This window comes from Myotis lucifugus, unplaced genomic scaffold, assembly GCF_000147115.1.
Source record: "Myotis lucifugus unplaced genomic scaffold, Myoluc2.0 scaffold_8, whole genome shotgun sequence".
In the NCBI taxonomy this organism is placed as follows: Eukaryota; Metazoa; Chordata; class Mammalia; order Chiroptera; family Vespertilionidae; genus Myotis; species Myotis lucifugus.
In genome coordinates, this window is record NW_005871056.1 from 7,952,071 (window position 1) to 7,973,834 (window position 21,764).

At 35.9% G+C, this 21,764-nt stretch overlaps 1 protein-coding gene across 4 annotated transcripts in view; it reads right to left on the reverse strand.

Annotated features, from left to right (window-relative positions):
* The window catches only part of STAG1 (stromal antigen 1), a 232,057-nt gene that overhangs the window by 132,624 nt on the left and 77,669 nt on the right, over positions 1 to 21,764 (reverse strand). For all 4 annotated transcript variants that reach the window (XM_014450946.2, XM_023749568.1, XM_023749567.1 and 1 more), the window contains one exon: positions 19,396 to 19,600. In XM_014450946.2, the coding sequence (XP_014306432.1) occupies positions 19,396 to 19,600 (205 nt within the window). The remainder of the gene's footprint in view (positions 1 to 19,395; positions 19,601 to 21,764) is intronic.

Below are 21,764 nucleotides of genomic sequence, written 5' to 3' on the forward strand. Positions count from 1 at the left end.
TTTCCCTCATTTTTTTAAGGTTATTCACCTGCAAAAACTAATGTCCAGTTATAAAAAATGAACTGATCAGTGTTTTGGAAAAATTGATCCACTTATCTTCATATCCAAACTAAATATCCAAAACTAAATATGAGCATGCATTTCTTTTAAAATGTCACTATTTCCCTTTAAATACATATGTAAACATCTATACTAATAAAAGGGTAATATGCTAATTAGACTGGACATCTTCCAGACATCCTTCTGGACAAAGCCACGGTGGCGGGGCCGAGGCAGAGGTGGTTAGGGATGATGAGGTTGGCAGGGGAGGGCAGTTAGGGGCATCAGGCCAGCAGGCAGAGGTGGTTAGGGGTGACAGGCAGGCAGGCAGGTGAGCAGTTAGGAGGGTGATCAAGTCAGCAGGGGAGCAGTTAGGGGGCAATCAGGCTGGCAGGCAGAGGTGGTTAGGGGCGATCAGGCAGGTGAATGGTTAGGAGCCAGTGGTCCTGGATTGCAGTTGGACATCCCCTGAGGGGTTTCAGATTGGAGAGGGTGCAGGCCAGGCTGAGGAACGCCATCCCCTCCCCCCGCCAATACATGAATTTCATGCACCGGGCCTCTAGTATATACAGAATGCTATATCTCTACCTACCTACCTACCTACCTACCTATCTTTTCTTTCTCTCCCTCTCTCTCTCTCTCTCTCTCTCTCTCTCTCTCTCTCTCTCTCTCTCTTTTACTGTTATTCTGAAACTCTATCTACATTTTGGCTAACTCCATGTTAATAGTGATTGCTACTGCCCTTAAATCAAAATATAAGACATAAATCCTGAAAACAAATGTATTAAAGTTAGAGTCCATTTAGAAATGTATTTAATGAAAATGTTTTCTTTTTCCTGAGATACAATGTCTCAATACAGTGAGAAATATTCTGTTTCAAAATATAGGCTAGTAATTTTATAGCATTTTACACATTGTGAGCAGAATATCTGATAATATTATGAAGGTTAAAAGCACTTTTTAAATTAATCTGTATAAAAAAGGAATAGCGCTAAAGAACATGAGGGAACTGTGGCATTCAAACTGCCCAAGTCAGGGATAATAGTTTAACAGAGCATGTCCTGAGCATACAAAGTCTTACCCAATGAAGCTTAATTTACTATATACTTTTAGTTCTCTAAAACAAAGTGACTTGAAGATCAAGGAGTTGGAAAGCATTAAAATTAACACCAACCCTGGCTGGAATTCACCAGTGGAAGCTGAGATACATATTTTCTTGAATTTAATAGCTTTTGCTTTCAGCTATGTATCTCTTTGTGAACCTAGATCCCAAACTCCAACTGTCATTATGTAATGACTTGCCACCCATCCTAGTTATATATAAACAAAATAAATCAACACACTAAAACAATGAAAAAATGCAAAATAATCAAAACATTTTCAGAAAAGTATTAGATATAATATAGTAGTATTTACTGAGACAAAATATTTATGAATCTGTAAACATATACTTCACTAAAATTTTTATTTAACATGCCACCAACACATAGCAAATAAATAGCTATTAAAGAAAGACTTCCAACTTAAAGACATAGATACAACATGGGGATTGTGATGTCTAATTGAGTTTACTAAAAAAAAAGACTCATTTCTGCATAGTGTGAGCACTAATTACATTTTACTGGCATTTCTAACAGAACCATTTTATAAATGAATAATCATATGGGAGTTCAGGCTGAATTCTGTTACATGGGCTGTTAAGTGCCTTCTCCTTGTCAACCAAAAAGAATACTTCATTTATCCTTCGAATTTTAACTGTTGACTACTACTTGTTCTAGTTCTATAGAATGGTAAACCTGTGCTACTCAGAAGTGTAGTTTGCAAAAAACGGCTTGTTACCACTTCAATTTAAGTACAAATTTAAAAGTAAGTTTTTAGAAATGTTTGTAATAGTTTGACAGAGTAATCTATGTCTGTTGAATCTAATAATGAAATGACACTAAAACTATTTATTTTAAAAATAATTGTATTATATTTTACAAGTACTAGATTATAACAGGTTGGTAATTTAAAAACTAGTCTTTCACCACAGAGTTCAAGAAGCACTTAATTGCTTCCCCATTCATTGGTCAACCCAACATATGCTGAGTACTAGAAGTAAAAAAGTGCACAGAAAAAAAGAAAAAAGAAAAAAGTGCACAAGACAGTACTTGCCCTCATATTTTTTACTCCCTAGTGAGAATAAACAAACAGATAGTCAGATAATGAAAATATCTATCAAGAAAACTAAAGTATGGTTTAAAAAAAGTATAGTAAAAGGATAATGAGTAAAGAGGATGGTCAGGCAAGAAGGCCTCTTTGAAGAGCTCATGTTTAAGCATGAAGTGAGTGAAAAAGCATGTATAACAGAACAGTGTTCCAAAGGTAATGAGGTAAATTGTTGTGAGGGCACTCATAAAAGAGCAAGGTGGTTAGTGTGGCTAAAGCATAGAAATAGGCAGGAGATGAGGTTGAAGCAAAAAATTAAGGGGCCACATTATAAGGGTTCTACTAGGATCAAATAAGATCTCATGATTAAATCTAAGTGAGGTAAGACCCACTGGAAAATTTGAGGTGAGAAATATTCTGATTTACATTCTAAACTTCTATGTAAACAGACTATAGAACAGTAAAAGGAGAAAAGGAGAGAACAAATAGTACACCGAAGGGAGAGTTGAAAATACAGGGTATCTCCACCCCCCTAAAAGTATACATACTATAATAGCTGGTAGCTCAATTTTGAAAATAAGTCCTGGCTGGTTTGGTTCAGTGGTTAGAGTGTAGGCCCTGAGACTGAAGGGTCTCAGGATAGATTCTGGGTCAAAGGCACATACCTTGGGTGCAGGTTCAATCCCCGGACCTGGTCAGGGCATGAGCGGGAAGCAACCAATCAATGTGTCTCTAACAACTCAATGTTTCTCTCTCTCTCTTCCCTCCTTCCCCATCCCTTCCACTCTCTCTAAAAATCAAAGAAATATCCTCACTCCTCAGGTGAGGATTAAAAAATTAATAAAAATAGATTAAAAGAAAATGAAATGTATTGTAATAAACACTGCCTTTATAATTATTCAAAGTGAGTGTATATAAATTTTTTGGGGACACCCTATATTTTGATGAATGGTTGCAATGATGACTAGATTTTGGCCTTGAGCAACTCAGTAAAGCAAAGTTAGCTTGGATATAAGTTGTAGCAATAGGTACAGAAAAATGTTTAGATGTGAAATATATTTTGAAGGTAGAACTATAATATAATAGACTGGTGCATGAAATTTGTGCACGGGGGTTCGGGAGGGGGGGTGGGTCCCCTCAGGGTATGTCCGACTTGCCTCTCGCAATCCGGGACCACTGGCTCCTAACTGCTCACCTGCCTGCCTGATTGCCCCTAACCCCTCTGCCTGCCTACCTGATCGCCCCTAACCACTTCTACCTGCCTGCCTGATCGCCACTTACTGCTGCCCTGCTGGCCTGATTGCCTCTAACCGCCTCTGCCTTGCCCCACACCCAGGATTCACTCCTCTGGCCGGTCACAGGCATCCAGGACCCGGGTTTCCCTCCCTCTGGCTGGCCACAAACACCCAGGACCCAGGCTGGCCGCAGCTGCAGGAGACTGTTGGAGATTAAACCTTTATCGGAGATATCAGTGGCAAATATGTTCTCCCATGCAGTGGGTTTTCTTGTTGTTTTGTTGATGGTTTCTGTTGCTGAGAAGAAGCTTTTTATTTTGATATAGTCCCATTTGTTTATTTTCCCTTTAGTTTCCATTGCCCTAGGATCTGTGTCAGTGAAGAAATTCCTTCGGCATCTATCTGAGATTTTGCTACCTGTGGATTCCTCTAATAATCTTATGGTTTCCTGTCTTACGTTTAAGTCCTTTATCCATTTTGAGTTTATTTTTGTGTATGGTGTAAGTTGGTGGTCTAGTTTCACTTTTTTGCATGTGTCTGACCAAATTTCCCAGCACCATTTATTGAAGAGACTGTCTTGACTACATTGTATGTTCTTGCCTCCTTTGTCAAATATTAATTGAGCATAGTGGTTTGGGTCGATTTCTGGGCTCTCTATTCTATTCCATTGGTCTATATGTCTGTTCTTGTGCCAGTCCCAGGCAGTTTTGAGAACAGTGGATTTGTAATACAGCTTGATATCTGGTATTGAGATCCCTCCTACTTTGTTCTTTCTCAGGATCGCAACAGCTTTCAGGTTTTTTTTTTTTTAATTCCAGATGAATTTTTGGAGCGTTCTTTCTAGATCTGTGAAATATGCTGTTGGTATTTTAATGGAGAGTGCATTGAATCTATAGATTGCTTTGGGTAGTATGGACATTTTGATGATGTTGATTCTACCAATACATGAACATGGTATGTTCTTCCATCTGCTTATGTCTTCCTCTATCTCTTTTTTCAATGTCCTGTAGTTTTCTGGGTAGAGGTCTTTTACCTCCTTGGTTAAGTTCATTCCTAGGTATCTTAATTTTTTTGGTGCAATGGTAAATGGGATTTTTTTTAGTTTCTTTCTGTAAGGTCACTGTTGGCGTATAAAAATGCCATAGATTTCTTGTATCCTGCTACATTGCCAAATTCATTTATTACGTCTAATAATTTTTTTGATCGAGTCTTTAGGGTTTTCTAAGTACAGTATCATGTCATCTGCGAATAATGACAATTTTACTTCTTCTTTTCCAATTTGGATGCCTTTTATTTCTTCTTCTTGTCTGATCACTTTGGCTAGCACTTCCAGTACTATGTCAAACAGGAGTGGTGAAAGTGGGCATCCCTATCTTGTTCCTGTTCTTAAGGGAAATGGTTTTAGTTTTTGCCCATTGAGTATAATGTTGGCTGTAGGTTTGTCATATAAGGCTTTTATTATGTTGAGGTATAATCCCTCTATTCCCACTTTGTTGAGTGTTTTTATCAGAAAAGGGTGTTGGATTTTGTCAAATGCCTTTTCTGTATCAATTGATATGATTATGTGATTTTTGTCTCGCAACTTGTTTATGTGTTGTATCACGTTTATTGATTTGTGGATATTGTACCAGCATTGCATTCCTGGAATAAATCCCATTTGGTCATGGTGTATGATCTTTCTAATGTAATGCTGGATCCAGTTTGCTAGAATTTCGTTGAGGATTTTAGCATCTATGTTCATCAGGGATATTGGCCTGTAATTCTCTTTCTTTGTGGCGTTTTTATCTGGTTTTGGGATAAGGGTAATGCTGGCTTCATAGAAAGAGCTTGGAAGTGTGCCTTCCTCTTGAATTTTTTGGAATAGTCTGAGAAGGATTGGCTTTAGTTCTTCTTTGAATGTTCGGTAAAACTCCCCTGTGAAGCCATCTGGTCCAGGGCTTTTGTTTGCTGGAAGCTTTTTGATTACTGTTTCAATTTCATCAGTAGTTATTGGCCTATTCAGGTTTTTTTTATTCTTCCTGATTGAGTTTTGGAAGCTTGTATTTTTCTAGGAATGTGTCCATTTCGTCGAGGTTGCCCAGTCTGTTGGAGTAGAGTTGTTCGTAGTATTTTTTGACAATCCTTTGTATATCAGTGGGTCAGTTGTTACTTCACCTCTTTCATTTCTGATTTTGTTTATTTGGGTCCTCTCTGTTTCTTGGTGAGCGTGGCGAGAGATTCATCAATCTTGTTAATCCTTTCAAAGAACCAGCTCTTGGTTTCATTGATCTTTTGTATTGTTTTTTTGGTCTCTATGCTGTTTATTTCTGCTCTGATCTTTATTATTTCATTCCTTCTGGATACTGTGGGCTTTTCTTGTTGCTCTCTTTCTAACTCTTTGAGATGTAGGGTTAGATCATTTATTGCCAGTTTTTCTTTTTTTTTGAGGTAGGCCTGTACAGCTATGAACTTCCCTCTCAGGACTGCTTTCATTGTGTCCCATAGATTTTGGATTGTTGTGTTTTCATTGTCATTTGTTTCCAGGATGCTTTTTATTTCTTCTTTGATCTCTCTGGTAACCCAGTCATTGCTAAATAGCATGCTATTTAGCCTCCAAGTGTTTGATTTTTTCCAATGTTTTTATTGTAGTTGATTTCTAATTTTATGCCATTGTGATCTGAAAAGATGCTTGTGATGATTTCTATTCTCTTGAATTTGAAGAGACTTTGCCTGTGTCCTAATATATGGTCTATCTTTGAAAATGTCCCATGTGCACTGAAAAAGAATGTATATTCTGTAGCTTTGGGGTGAAATATTCTGAAGATGTCAATTAAGTCCGTCTGATCTAGTGAGTCATTTAGGATTGCTGTTTCTTTGCTGATTTTTTGTTTAGTGGATTTATCCAGTGGTGTCAGTGGGGTATTAAAGTCCCCTACTATGACTGTATTGCTATCAATCTCTCCCTTGATATCTTCCAGAAGTTGTTTTATGTATTTGGGTGCTCCTGTATTGGGTGCATATATGTTTACCAGAGTTATATCTTCTTGTTAAATTGCTCCCTTTAGTATTATGTAGTGGCCTTCCTTATCTCTTGTTATGGCCTTCATTTTGAGGTCTATTTTATCAGATATAAGTATCGCAACCCCCAGCTTTTTTCTCATTTCCATTTGCCTGAAAAATTTTTTTCCATCCCTTCACTCTCAGTCTGTGTGAATCCTTTGTTCTGAGGTGGGTCTCTTGCAGACAGCAAATATATGGGTTATGTTTTCTTATCCATTCAGCTACCCTGTGTCTTTTGATTGGAGCATTTAATCCATTTATATTTAATGTTATTATTGAAAAGTACTTGTTTGTGGTCATTTTTATTCTTAATGTTTGTGTTTCTTCTTGTCTTTCTGTTTCTTCTTTTTACAGCAGTCCCTTTAGCATTTCTTGCATTGCTGGTTTGGTGGTAATAAACTCTCTTAGCCCTTTTTTGATGGGAAGGTCCTGATTCCACCTTCAATTTTGAATGATAGCCTTGCTGGGTAGAGTATTCTTGGATTCATTCCCTTGCTTTGCATCACTTTGTATATTTCATTCCATTCCCTTCTTGCCTGGTGTGTTTCTGTTGAGAAGTCAGCTGATATTCTAATAGGAGATCCCTTGTAGGTAACTTTCTGTCTCTCTCTGGCAGCCTTTAAGATTCTTACTTTGTCGCTGGTTTTTGCCAATTTAATTATGATGTGTCTTGGTGTTGGTCTTTTGGGGTTCATCTTGTTTGGCACTCTATGTGCTTCTTGGACTTGTGTAGTTTTTTTCTTGCCAGTGTCAGGGAAGTTTTCTGTCATTATTTCTTCAAACAGGTTTTCTATTCCTTGCTTCTCCTCCTCTCCTTCTGGTACCCCTATTAAGCGAATGTTGTTTCATTTTGTGTTGTCCCAAAGCTCCCTTAAAGCTCTCCTCCTGCTTTTTAAGTTTTTTTTTCCAGTTGCTCTTGTATTTGTGTGTTTTTTCCTACCTTGTCTTCTAATTCGCTGATGTGGTCCTCAGCCTACATAAGAGAAAACTGAGGCACAGATTGGCTAAGAGACTTGCAAGTTATACAGTCAGTATTTGGCAGAAATAGAATTTAATTACAGGCAATTATGCTCTGTAATCCAAGTTCTTAACCATTACAGCATACTGCCTCTCATTGAATATGCATGTACTATTATTATCATAAAATATGGAAAGATATATAAGAAACTGGCAATTGGTTGTCTTCAAGGAAGAGAATTTGATGGCTAAGAGCTGTGAGTGGAAAAGTGACATTGCACCATACGATGTGTTTTTTAATTTTTAAGATCACATGACTACTATTTTATTGATTTTTTACAGAGAGGAAGGGAGAGAGATAGAGAGTTAGAAACATCGATGAGAGAGAAACATCTAAGGAGTGAATGAAGACAAAAGATAAAGGCATCTGAAGATTGAGTCCTGAGTTAATTCAGTATTTACCGCTTAGCTTTCTAAGATCCACCAGGACAGTGTGGTATTCCAGAAAACAAGCGAAGGCTGTTTTTTAATTTTTAAGATCACATGACTACTACCTCTCCCATCATAATTATATTTTAACAGAAATAATTTAAAAAACTATGGAATTGGTTTTCACTTGATTCTCTAAGGAGTGAATGAAGACAAAAGATAAAGGCATCTGAAGATTGAGTCCTGAGTTAATTCAGTATTTACCGCTTAGCTTTCTAAGATCCACCAGGACAGTGTGGTATTCCAGAAAACAAGCGAAGACAGTGCTTCAAAAAGGAATAAGTAGGCCCTAGCTGGTTTGGCCCAGTGGACAGAGCATCGGCCTGCAGACTAAAGGATCCCAGGTTTGATTCCAGCCAAGGGCACATAACCCGGGGTTGCGGGCTCTGTTCTCAGTAGGGGGTGTACAGGAGGCAGACAATCAATCAATGATTCTCTCTCATCATTGATGTTTCTCTCTCTCTCTCCCTTCCTCTCTGAAATCAATAAAAATATATTTTTTTTAAAAAAAGGAGTAAGTAGTTATGTCTTTCAAGAGAGAAAATGATAACTGAGAGTTGCCTGGTGATTTGGACAATAAAAAGGTAATTGCTTACTTCAAGAGCAAAGGCACTGAAGTGGTAGAGAGAGAAACCTGATTGAAGCGTGTTCAAAGAGAGTAAGAAGAACCCTGGCCGGTGTGGCTCAGTTGGTTGGAGGATTCTCCCATGCATGGAAAGGGGTGGGTTTGATTCCTTGATTAGGGAACATGCCCAGGTTGCTGATTCAATCCCCTGTCGGGATGCCTATAGGAGGCACTGTAATAAGAGATATGGATATATGGATACAGCTGCACCTATATAAGTAGGCTTAATTCTTAATCTCTTCTGTCTCTATTGATTGATGTTTCTCACATCCAAGTTTCTCTCTCTAAAAAAAAAAAAAAAGATTAAAAAGGGAGAGTAGGAGGGGAGTAAAAATAGTGAATAGAAATAATTCTTTGAGATTAGCTGCTTAAAAAAAGAGAAATGGAATTGCAGCTAGAGGGATGTAAGAAAATAAGGGAAGGTATGATAATCTTATGTGTCAACTTGGCTAGATGATAGTATTTAATCAAACACTAATGTAGGTGTTATTGTAAATGTATTTTGTAGCTATGATTAGCATTCAGTTGATTTTTAAAAAAATGTATTTTTATTGATTTTAGAGAGAGAGGAAGGGAAAGGAGTAGGGAGAAACATAAATGTGAGAGAGAAACATGGATCAGCTGTCGAAACCAGGGCATGTGCCTTGACCAGGAATGGAACTGACAACTGTTTGGTGTATGGTATGATGCTCAATCAACTGAGCCACACTGGCCTGGGCAACATTCAGTTGATTTTAAGTAAAGGAGATTACCCTCAATAATGTAGTGGGCCTCATCCAATGAACTGAATGCCTTAAGAACAAAAACTGAGTTTTCCTAGAGAAGCAGTATCTGCCTCAAAACTGTACAACTCTTGCCTAAGTTTCTAGCCTGCTGGCCTGCCCTACAAATTTCAAATTTGCCAGTTCCTACAATCTCACGAGCCAATTCATTGAAGTAAATCTCCTTCTCCCAAACACACACACACACACACACACACAATCTATCTTGGTATATATGTGTGTGTGTGTGTGTGTGTGCTCTTCTATTGGTCCTGTGTTGGTGGAGAGCCCTGACTGATATAGAATGTTTCTAACAGATAAGAGCTGTTATAGCATATTGGTATAATGATAAGAATTATCTAATAAAAGAGGGGAAATTGAAGTCGGGAGAGAGAAAAAACATCTTGGAGAGCAAAGTTCTTGAGGCGGTGAACAGGGATTAGATCCACTGCACAAGAGCATGGACTGACCTTAGATAGAGGGCACTGTAATTAGAGATATGGATAGAGCTGCACCTAGATACTAGTAAGTAGGCTTAATCCTTAATCTCTTCTGTCTCTAAGGAAGCTGGATAATCAGCTAAGAGGATACGAGATATTATAGGTTTAAAAGGTATAAAATAATCTTATAAGAAAGTGGCAAATCCATGGAGAATAGTGTAATAGGATTCATAGGTAGCATTAAAGGTTCACTTGAGAGAAAAATGTAAAGCCCCAACATTATGATTATGTGTTTTTCATCAGCCACTTTCAGCTGCTTAGGTACAGGTATGGAGTAGGACATGATTATAAAAAATCTGAAGGACAGAATCTGAACTGAAGAAGTGAAGACATAAAGAGTATACTAAAAATAGAGCATTAATGGATTTACAGTCCCAATAGAAGAAAAACAATACTGGAGCTGGAAACACAGAGGAAAAACACTGGAACAAAAGGAAGTGGTTACCAGCAAATAAAATGGTTTAAATTAAGATTGTAGGCATTGAGGGGGAGGGTCAGGAAGAGAGATAGAAACATCAATGTTGATGTTTTGCCTCATGCCCTGACCAGGGATCAAACCTGCAACCTAGGATGTGTCCTGACCTGGAATCAAACCTGCAACCTTTTGGTGCACGCGTGGGATGATGCTCCTCCAATCAATTGAGCCACCTGGCCAGGGTGACTCTTTTAATCAATATCTAACAATTTGCACCTATGTCTTTCTAAACAAAAATGAAAACTAAAAACTGCATTTATATTTGTCGCTACTATACATTTGAAAACTATTACTGTACACCCTAGAAATCTGTTTGCTAATAGAACAAACTAAATCTGTAACAGAGGTATAATTATATTTCTTCTTGGTTTAAAAAAAAACTTATTTAAAGAAACAAAAAGGCTTACAACAAACTTCTACTTTCTAAATAATCAAGATTTACCAATTCCTGTGCCTCTTAAAAACCCAACTATAATAATAAGGAAAAAACAATTTTCACCTTTAATAAATGAAGAGACAATACTTGCAACGCCAAATGACAATATATTAATATATGAATATGGAAAGCAGAATGAGCAGAGAGCACACAAATCAAAACAAATTGTGACTAAGTGTGACAACTATTTCTAAAAGAAAAAACCCCACAAACTATTTTGCTCTGTAGAACCCAGAAGCATTCAGGAATTAAAGTCCCTTATATAACACTAGAGGCCTGGTGCATGGATTTGTGCACACTGAAAGTAAATTAATTAGAAGGTGGCCAGTGGGGCGGGACTGGGCGAGATGGGCCAGACACGCCCTGGAGCCAACCTCCCACGGTCCCTCCCGGGCCAGCAGCACCTGGCATGGTGCTGGGACTCGAAGGGTGTCTGCAGAGTGAGCGGGGTCCCTCTAGCAGGTGGGGTCCCTTGGCCAGGCCTGTGGGTATTGGGCTGAAACCGGCAGTTCGACATCCCCTGAGGGGTCCTGGAGTGTGAGAGGGAGCTCTGCAAAGTTGCTGTTGTTCGGCAGTTCCTGCGTTGAGCATCTGCCCCCTGGTGGTCAGTGCACGTCATAACTACTGGTCAGAGCCGCCTGCCCCCTGGTGGTCACTGCACATCATAGCTACTGGCGGACAGTTGCTTAGGCTTTTATACTACTAGTATATATAGATGGTGTAGTATTTGTGTATAACCTATGAACATCCTCCTGTATACTTCAAATCATCTCTAAATTACTTATAAGACTTAATACAATGTATGTTATGCAAACAGTTGTTTAGGAAATAATGAGAAGAAAAAATGTCTGTACATGTTCAGTACAGATGCAGCCATCATAGGCTCTACAAGCAACAATATAACATGGTTTTTTGAATATTTTCCATCCATAGTTGGTTGAATCTGTGAATGCAGAAACTATGGATATGGAGGGTGAAATATATTTTTTTTATTTTTTTTAAAAATTGTTTTACTGCTTAAAGTATTACAAAGAATATTATATATGTCTCCTTTTTTTTCCTGCCCTTGACAATCCCCTGGCCTCCCCTACCCCCCAGTGTCTTATGTCCATTGGTTATGCTTATATGCATGCATAAAAATCCTTCGGTTGATCTCTTACCCTCCCTTCCTGCCCCCCAACCCTCCCCGGCCTTCCCGCTGTAGTTTGACAGTCTGTTCGAGGCTGCTCTGCCTCTGTATCTATTTTTGTTCATAAGTTTATAATGGTCTTTATTATCCATAAATGAGTGAGATCATGTGGTATTTTTCCTTCATTGACTGGCTTATTTCACTTAGCATAATGCTCTCCAGTTCCATCCAGGGTGAAACATATTATTTAAAAGTTCATATATGAAGTAATTAAATGTCTAAATCTCCACTTCAACCTAGACAGTCAGGCAATTCCTCTACCACACACTCATCTTGGAAGTCCAGTAGTGCATTCCCTGAAGAAAATAAACCAGAGATTTGGAATTACCAGACACAGAGGAGGTATATATGTGAAGTGCAAATTGTTGGGAGCTCCTTCACCCTGTCCAACATGCAAATGGCAGACAGCAACCAAACTTAAGTAAACTGAAACATACTTCTGCAAAGAAACTAAACTTCCCCAGAGAAAATAATTATCAATACCAACAGTTTAGTCTACAATGAAAATGCTAGCTAACCTCAGGACTACCATACAGTGATTTCCACTAAAGAAGCCTGAGCTCCAGCCCTACTCCATCAAACACAACACAACACAACACAACACACACTTCTGACAATTAGCTTTTTAGTGTCTCAGTGTCAGCAATGACTAGAGAGAGCCAAAAAAAAAATATTTGAGGAAAGTTTCCAACATGAACGACAGTGATAAAAGCAGAGAATCAGAAGAGGCCAGTGAGGGGAGCAGAAAAACATTTCAGAGAAATAATTAACATTGTCAATGAGATAAAATGATAGTAAATCAATGGAACAAAGGTTTAAAAAACGCTAGGACAATGAGAAAGAACTCGTAGAAAACATAAAATAGCACTCTATATTAAGTTCAATAAAACACAGGGAAATGAGCAAAAGGGATCAGGACTCAAAAGCTGAGAAAAATACTGAAGAAAATATTCAATAATGAATTTTATATTGGATCAGACAATTACACATGAGGATACAATATACTTTTCAGGCACATAACATCTCAAATATATGCTTTTCCAATATTGTTTTTAATCAAGAAGCTATAAAAAAATATGCTACCCAAAAAGGAGAGAATAACTGATAAAAGCAAGCAATCAAAAGATGACAGGGAATCCAACAAAAGGCAAAGGATACAGACAATTGCAGAAAATTACATAACTTAAAAGACATCTAGATTTTAGAAAATGAGGCAGTCATATTAAACATAATCAGAAAAATTTAAAAGCAAAGAAAATACATGTCACAAAAATGATTATAACATCCTATTATTTATTTAAAAATAAAACAAAAAATCATCACAAATGTACATATGAGAAAAAAACTTAATACCAACATGCTATCACAATTATGAGGTGGTCTGATTATGGCTAATTTTTATTTTTGTATATTTTTTCCTTTTCTGAAATCTCAAAAATTTCTTTACAAAAACCCTCAAAAGAAAGCTAATTTTCATACATAATGATAGAAAGTAAAAGAGATAATTCTAAAAAAAAAAAATAGTTCTTTAAAACTAGAAAATTTTAAATTTTACTTTAGATACCCATACTTACAGATTTGAAAGAGTAATTGCATTCTTAAAGTTTAATGTATTTTATGGGTACAGTTATATGATGTAGGGACATTTGCAAATTTGGTCAATTATTGGCATTAGTCCCATAAGAACATCAAAAGGCTACTATATACAAAAACTCTAGTAAACTGAAAAAAGTGTTACATATACCGGAGGAGTGAGAAAAACAAAGGTGATTTTAAAAAAAAGTAATAATGTAAAGACAAAGTAATGAGAAGGTAAGACTCTAGAAAAATATATTTTGTGGTGGTATCTAGAAATGAAATTAATATATAGTTAAAAATCAATACAGTGCTCTAATGTGAAGACTGTTTACAATGATAATTACAATGTAAATATTTCTTGAGATTCATCTCTACATATAAAAGCCTAATATGCTAATTGTCCCTCTGTTTGACCAGTTGCTATGATGCGCACTGACCACCAGGGGGCAGATGCTCCAACTGGTAGGTTAGCTTGCTGCTAGGATCCGGCCAATTGGGACTGGTTGAGACAGGCTAGACATGCCCTGGAGCCCTCCCGCGGTCCCTCCCCGGCCCTGATTGTGCACCGGTGGGGTCCCTTGGCCTGGCTTGTGCCCTTTCGCAATCCGGGACCCTTTGGGGGATGTCAGAGAGCTGGTTTCAGCCCAATCCCTGCAGGGCAGGCCAAGGGACCCCACTGGTGCACGAATCCGTGCACTGGGCCTCTAGTATAAAAAATAAATTCTAGGCTAAAAATATATATAAGAAACATAAAATATAAAGACAAGGAGAGATTAGATTATCTATACTTTATAGTCTGTTCTTTGATGATGCCAGAATGAGCTACATTTTTCAGGGATAACCATATATTCTAGATAACCAGAAATATTATGTCTGGTTAAGAGTTATAAATATCTTACTGTTTTAATAAATATAATTTGGAACCTGAGAGCCAACAACTAAGTAAAATGAAAATTCATGCTGTTAGTTTTCTTAATAGCAGTTGTGATAGAACTAATTTATTTACTTACTTGTTTATTTTTAATTTCCCACTTGTAATGTCTTTTATTTCGAAAATAGAGTAGATGTTTAATACATTTTGAGTAAAAACATGAATGAATGAAGCACTGCAAACACGATTAGCTCTTTATGTCTTTACTGAATAGTATCAGTAGCTTACTAAATGTCAGGCACTGATCCAAACAGGCCTAATTTCTTTTAATGAGGTAGCTATCATTATCTTCTCCACTTAGCATATAATGAAAATGAGGCCACCAGATAAGTTAAGGACTTGTCCAAGTAACTCAACCAATAATAGGCATAAAGGGATATGGATCCAAACAGTCTGGCCCAGAACCCATTCTATGAACCACTGTATTACATGGTTTAAGGAACTGAAAGCCAAAGGAAAAAAAGTCAATTTACTAAGGCCGGATGATTTTCAGTCTATGGATAGAGAAGAGAGCAATTTCATACATCATATTTTTTCTCAGAAGTCCAAGGACGTTGACTTGGTAAAGAATGTTAATAAATAATAAATAATTAAATGTCAACATAGTACTGTTTAACAATTAGGTATATAGAAATGTTTACTTTCCCAAGAGTGGGAGTGACCTACTGTTATCTACTGGTAAAGATTGGCCTCCTGGCATGGCATACTAAGGTCCCTTGACTCTCACTGACAATCTTAATCACATTTTCTAGGTTTTTTTTCCAAAATTCACTTTAGAAAAACAGAACAGACTCAATCACCATGCCATTATTTTTAAAAATATGTTTGTACTGATTTTTAGAGAGAGAAGAATGGAGAGGGATAGAGATAGGAATATCAATGAGAAAGAAACATCGATTGGCTGCCTCCTGCATACCCCCTACTGGGGACTGAGCCTGCAACCCAGGCATGTGACTGGGAATAAAATAGGTGGCCTTGATTCATTGCTTGACGCCCAATCACTGAGCCACACCAGTGGGCACTATGCCATTATTAATATCAGTTTTGTATTCTTAATCCCCTTTTCAAATTAGCATTTTCAATTAAGAAGTGAGAGGCAGTCAATTTTAATTTATTTGTAACATCATAGAAAATTATGTAGGTGATAAAATAGCAAAAAATAAAAAAATTAAAGCAACATTATTCATCCTGCAAACTGCCATCTAACAAAAATTTGAGGTAAACAACTTGTAAAGTATTGGTATACATTTTAAAAGCAAACACCTAAGAATAATATAATTATAAATAGGAAAAATAGAGTCTTTGAGTAGAATTTTCTTCATAATACCAAATAACAAAGTGGCAACACACAAAAAAATCTTATCCATTCTTGACCTTGGGAAAAAATTTTTTCTCAGGTAAGTTTCACCTAATTGAGTGAAAAAAAAAATGTGCCCAGTCGCTGATTTTAAATTTGCCAAAATAACAATAACAATACTACTTATATAAATTAAACCCACAAACTATGTTCTAATATGTCCAACTGAGATAACTACTTAGAACAGAAATAAGGACATTTAATTCTGAAGATTAACAGTTAATGAAAACCGTACTGCAAGGTGAAGCTTCTTTATTAAAACGGGTCAAATAAATAAAGTACGTTTTAAAATTCCAATCGAAAGAACAGAAAAATATAACAAAAATATGCTATGAAATTTAATTGCTAATAGTCTGTTTCAATGTAATGGTAAAGAGAATTTAAAAAAAAAGGGAGAAAGCACTGTTTACCTACAATAAAAAAAAATATACTACTTGTAATTGTGGAATAGACCTAAAGTACTACAGGATGAAAAATTTTAATGAAAATGTGGTAAAAGTACAATTAAATGCAATGCATAACAGTGACAATTGGGACACATTATTTAATTGATAATCAGAAAACGGGATATTTGGAAACAGATTAAAAGTATTACTGATAAGACCACTGTGATAACCTATGAAGCCTGGAACTCATCACATCTGTATCCTACAAAACAACTAACCTGATTGTCTCTCTTCTCAGCTAAGATATAAGCAATGTCAAGGAGCATTTTATTCCAAAGCCGATAATCATATCTGGCCATAACTGCCTTGTAACTGTCCATGCACATAGTCTTTGAAGCAGAGGGTTAAATGTTCCTGCCCATTTTATCTAGTCCCCAAGACTCGTCCTGCAAAGTGAATAAAAATGATTATCTTTTAATCTACCCCCTTGCAGACACATACCATAAAAAAAATAATAAACAAAAAACAAAGAAGAGGGCAAAGATGAGAAGAGAAATCCTTGAAAAGATAGATAATTATTACCCACCCTGGAATTAACTTCTCAGCAAGAAGATCTCTGTGCTTTGTTGGAGGTTAGGGTGACTGATATGTCTCACATTTTATAAAACGGAGTCTTGGAATGTATAATCATTAACACAGACACATGGAAATTACAGTATTATTTTGAAGTAAATTTGAGAATGACTTGAAAAATAGTTTTAGCTTTCGAAAAAGCAGTATAAATATAATGATCTGTTTTTCTTGATATCTGATTTAGAAAAGTAATTTCAAATTCAAATAAGCTAGATAATCATATAAAAATAGCACTTAGGTAAGACAAAATAGAGCATTCATCAAGCAGTTTTTTTTAAAAGCTACTAGTATCATGATCACAGGTAAATTGTGCAAAGAGAAAGACAGAAGGAGGACTGGAAGGAGGAGGGAGCTACTCAACTCATAGGGAACAGGAGAAAAGCCATAATTAAAATATATTTAAGTATATGTAAAATTAGGATATGTATATAACCAAAGGAATAAATTTAGGGAAAAACAATACAATAATAAAAGTCACCAAAAACATGCCAACGTAAAGGAGAACTGAAATGGACCATCATGAAGTAGGTGATAAAGTAATACTTCATTGACATGGCAGTGAAGAACAAATGCAAATGAATTTTACAGGACATTCAAACATTTTAAAAGTAAAAATATTCTGCATATTTCTACAATATATTATTCTTTTGTCTTAAATAGAGTATGTGGCATATATTTAATCTTTTATACAAAATGCACGTGGCTTTCTGATTAAAGCGAGATAGCTTGCCCCTACAGAAGCCCCAGACTGATCTCTATTTTGATATCTGTAAATCGTTTTTTGTCCTTTTTTGTTATGAATTATCATTTCACAATTGTATCAGAAAGACAGCATCTCATGTTTGCTTCTCCTTTTCTCTTGGCTTTGGGAAACCAGATAATTTTTTATAACAGCAACTCTGGCTATTCAGAATCAATTTCTATTTTATGTTTAAGTTTCCTTATTTCCAATCACCGAATTTGCTATCTATCTGACAACCAGCTAAATAGACATTCTATACATAGATAGAAGAAAGTAAGATGAAAAGTAAATAGAAAAATGTAAAGAAAATAAGAAAATACCAAATGCAGAAAATACTAGAAGTCATGAAATTAGAAAAGAATGCATCATATCAGATACTTCTTAATAATAAATAATATATATAGTAACTTTAAAAAAAGATATAACTGGTACAATATCTCATTTTCTTCCTAATAATAAGGAAGAAGATACTCTTAAGACACAGAATAAACTGTCTGATGTCTGTTCTGTACAGAAAATTTTCAACAATAAATTGGTTTTATTTTACCTTTTTAAAGAAGATAAAATTGGGTATAAGGTATTTTCCAAATAATGTGCAAAAGGACACACTTAAAAAACACGCCAATACCAACTATGTTTCATGTTGTTTCCTATAGAACTGTAACTAAGAATAATAGACACAAATAGAATAGATTAACTAAACTACACTGAGTAAGGGGGGAGGGGAAGTATGGGTAACTCATAACAATTATAGCAAAAAAAAAAGTCAAAATATTAAATCAGGGTTTTGCAGTATGTAGTCACCAAGATATCAGCATGACCTAGAAACCTGTTAAACTCTGGGGGTAAGGTCATGCAATCTGTTTCAATAAACCCTGTAGGATGATTCTACTGCATGCTAAAATTTGCAAATCAATGCTTTAATTATATTAGATAAATGAGAAATCTAAATGCCAGATGAACTGTAATGAAGTGAAACTAAATCTGGCTTTGGTTCTGATAATGTATGAGATGAATATAAACAAAGTTACTGCTACTAAAAAAATGTAATTTGGGAGTATTTAAATATCTGTGCATGTACAAACACACACAGACACACTGTGTATCATAGGTGAAAAAGAACAGTCATTTTAGGTAAGCACAGTTAAAGTAGTTGAAGGAAAACAAAATTACAAAATTAACAAAATTATCTTGTTATGGAAAAAAAAACAAGGAAAAAAATTGATGTACTTGGCTGAGAAGTTATCTAGATAATTCTAAGATGAAAGTAAAAGTGAAAACTATAAACTATCAGTTATTCAGATTATCTACAGTCTACATAAATGAACTGTTTTGAGAAACATTAAATTCAGATATGTTTAGGATAGTATAGTACTAGAAATAGGAAGAAAGCCAGCTAGGTAGCAATTACCTTATTATAATAGGTAGAATTGTTTTCAATATATAAACAAATAAATATGTACACATTTATGGACAGTAACAATGAGCAATAAAACAATGTAAGTAAAAAAATACTATGAATTTGAAATTTCAACTATTATTATTTGGGGTTATCAAAGAATATGGCCTATTAGAGTCTTAAAATTTCTTTAATTATAAAGTAAGAATAAAGGAAAATAAATTCAGAGAGATATTTGTTGACATTTGCCAGAAATTTTCATTCTCAAGGCTATTAAATGTTAGTTATCAAAATAGGCATATATTTCACCTGCACAGATTAACACAAACCATTCAGATGAATTTGAAAGGGAGAGAAATGATATTTTTCAGGAGCACAGTAATAAATTTAAATTAATATTTAACTTAAAGGTTTAATTAGAATAGAACATATTTAATAAAACTAAATGAAAAGGAAATAAAATGTTGGTTACTCACCAGCAAGGGTGCTTGTATGCCTAAAAGCTCTGACCTGGGAGTCTGACAAACCAGTCAAAAGGGAGATTACTGTGTCCATCATATATTCATCATAAATTATGCTATACTGACACTGTCGAATCAGGACGCCAATAAATTCACAAAAGTTTGAACGAAATTTTTTCCACTGAGGTCCAGGCATGGTAAGGGGATAATCACCACTGTCCTAAAAGGGATAAAAATAACATATTAAATATGACATATAATATCAATTTGAACGTTTATATTTTCCTTCTACCTGTAAAGGGACTTTTTTTCTCAAAGTAAATGTAGACAGAAAGTGGAGAAGTATTTTTCTAAGTACACAGGTACTTAGACAGCTTTATCTTTTTTGTTTATTTTTATCATGTACAACTAATTCTTAATGTACTCAAAATTATTACTTAGACCCAGTATTTAATTAATTGTTTTAAGCCATTCCTCTAAAATAATAGTTCCATTTTGTTGCATTTGGGTCTTAGTTGAGATAATTTGAAGCAGAAAACAAAAATTATTACACAAGTTCAGATAAAAAAGATATTTGCCATTGAATTCAGATCAAAGTATTCATTATACCTATGTTATGCAGCATGTTTCAATTACTTTAATAGAATTATTAACTGAAAATTTTAAAGTATAAACATTTTAGCCCTGGCTGGTGTGGCTCAGTTGGTTAGAGCAATGTCCCCTGCACCAAAAGGTTGCCGGTTCTATCACCGGCATTTTCCGGAGACAACTAATTGATGTTTCTCTTTCACATGGATGTTTTTCTCTCTCTTTCTCTAAAAAACAATAAAAACATATCCTCAGTTGAATTATTTAAAAAAAAAAAAGAAAAAGATAAAGAATGGTGAAGAAAGATGGAAAAAGTCTAGGTGTTTGCCCTACTGAAGTGGAACCAACCATGTACTGTCTACTCATACATTTATTTTGCATGGGACAAACTCCTGTGAATCTAAGTCACTGTTGACCAGACTATCTGTTACTCACAGACAAATGCAGCTTCCTATTATGGTAAAATTATGAACAGTGGGGAAAGATGAATTATTCAGTAAATGATTTTGGTATAACTAGCTGTTCATTATAAAAAACAAGATAGCCCTAGCTGGTTTTGCTCAGTGGATAAAGGATCGGCCTGTGGACCGAAGGGTCCTTGGTTCGATTCCGGTCAAGGACACATGCCCAGATTGCAGGCTCAATCTCAGTAGGGGCATGCAGAAGGCAGCTAATTAATGATTCTTTCTCATCATTGATGTTTCTATCTCTCTCTCCCTCTCCCTCTTGGAAATCAATAAAAATATATATAAAAAAAGAAAAAACAAGATATGCATTGCACCTTACCCCAAAATAAATCCCTAATGAACCAAAACACTTTAAAATATTCAACCAAAAAAGAAATAGCAGAAAATATGGGAGAATATTCTTAGAGTAGGGAAGTATTTTTCTAAATATAACACAAAAGCCAGAAATTCTAAAAGACCAACAAATTCATCCAAATAAAAGTAATTTTTGTATTACAGAGAGTATTTCTCTTGTTGTTCAGGCCTGCAGGAGATGACCCTTAACTGTTGGGGGAAGAGTAAGAAGCCCAGGTCACTTCTCTATATCTTTATCTCCTACAAATCTGATGGGAGGTCAGCAAACCAAGTCACTACACCACAGCACAGGCAAAGAACACCTGCAGCTCGGAGAAGGGTAAAGAAAAAAATCCATTACCTGGGGAAGAAAAGAAAAAACCCTATACCAATACTAAAGGGGTCTGCTAGCACTGGGAGAACAGAAACATAGATATGAAAGCTGAGAAAATCTCCCAGTGGCTCTAAGCACACAAGGCATGCTTACAATTTAAGCAAGATTAGGACAGATAATCCACATGCCCTCATTTTAACACTTGGATTGCGGGAAACGAGTTAAGTCGGCTCGCGTGAATTGCGCGTACTCCGCGGGAGCCGTCTTAACTCGGTTCATATAGATTTGCGGTGGAGTGCGGGAAACGTGTAAACTCGGGCCGATTGTAACTGCGTATTACCAAATATTTGTTTGTTTGCCGTTCACAAAGATACCTACCTGCGTATGCGAACCGTTTCATACCCATTGGGGTAATAGGTATCATAAAAATCCCTTGTAAGTAGAGAACACTTTATGGCGCTGGTCGAGTACAATACCGTTAGGTACCAATGTATTGTTTTCTCATTTTATAACCGATATCCCTGGATATCTCACCATGCAAAGAGAATAGTTATTGAGAAATACTTCTTGTGTCCGGACGTCTTTAGTTTTGAGTTTTGTGAATATTATTACGTGTTTAAATATTTAAATATATTGTGATAAAGACATTCATATAGAATTTT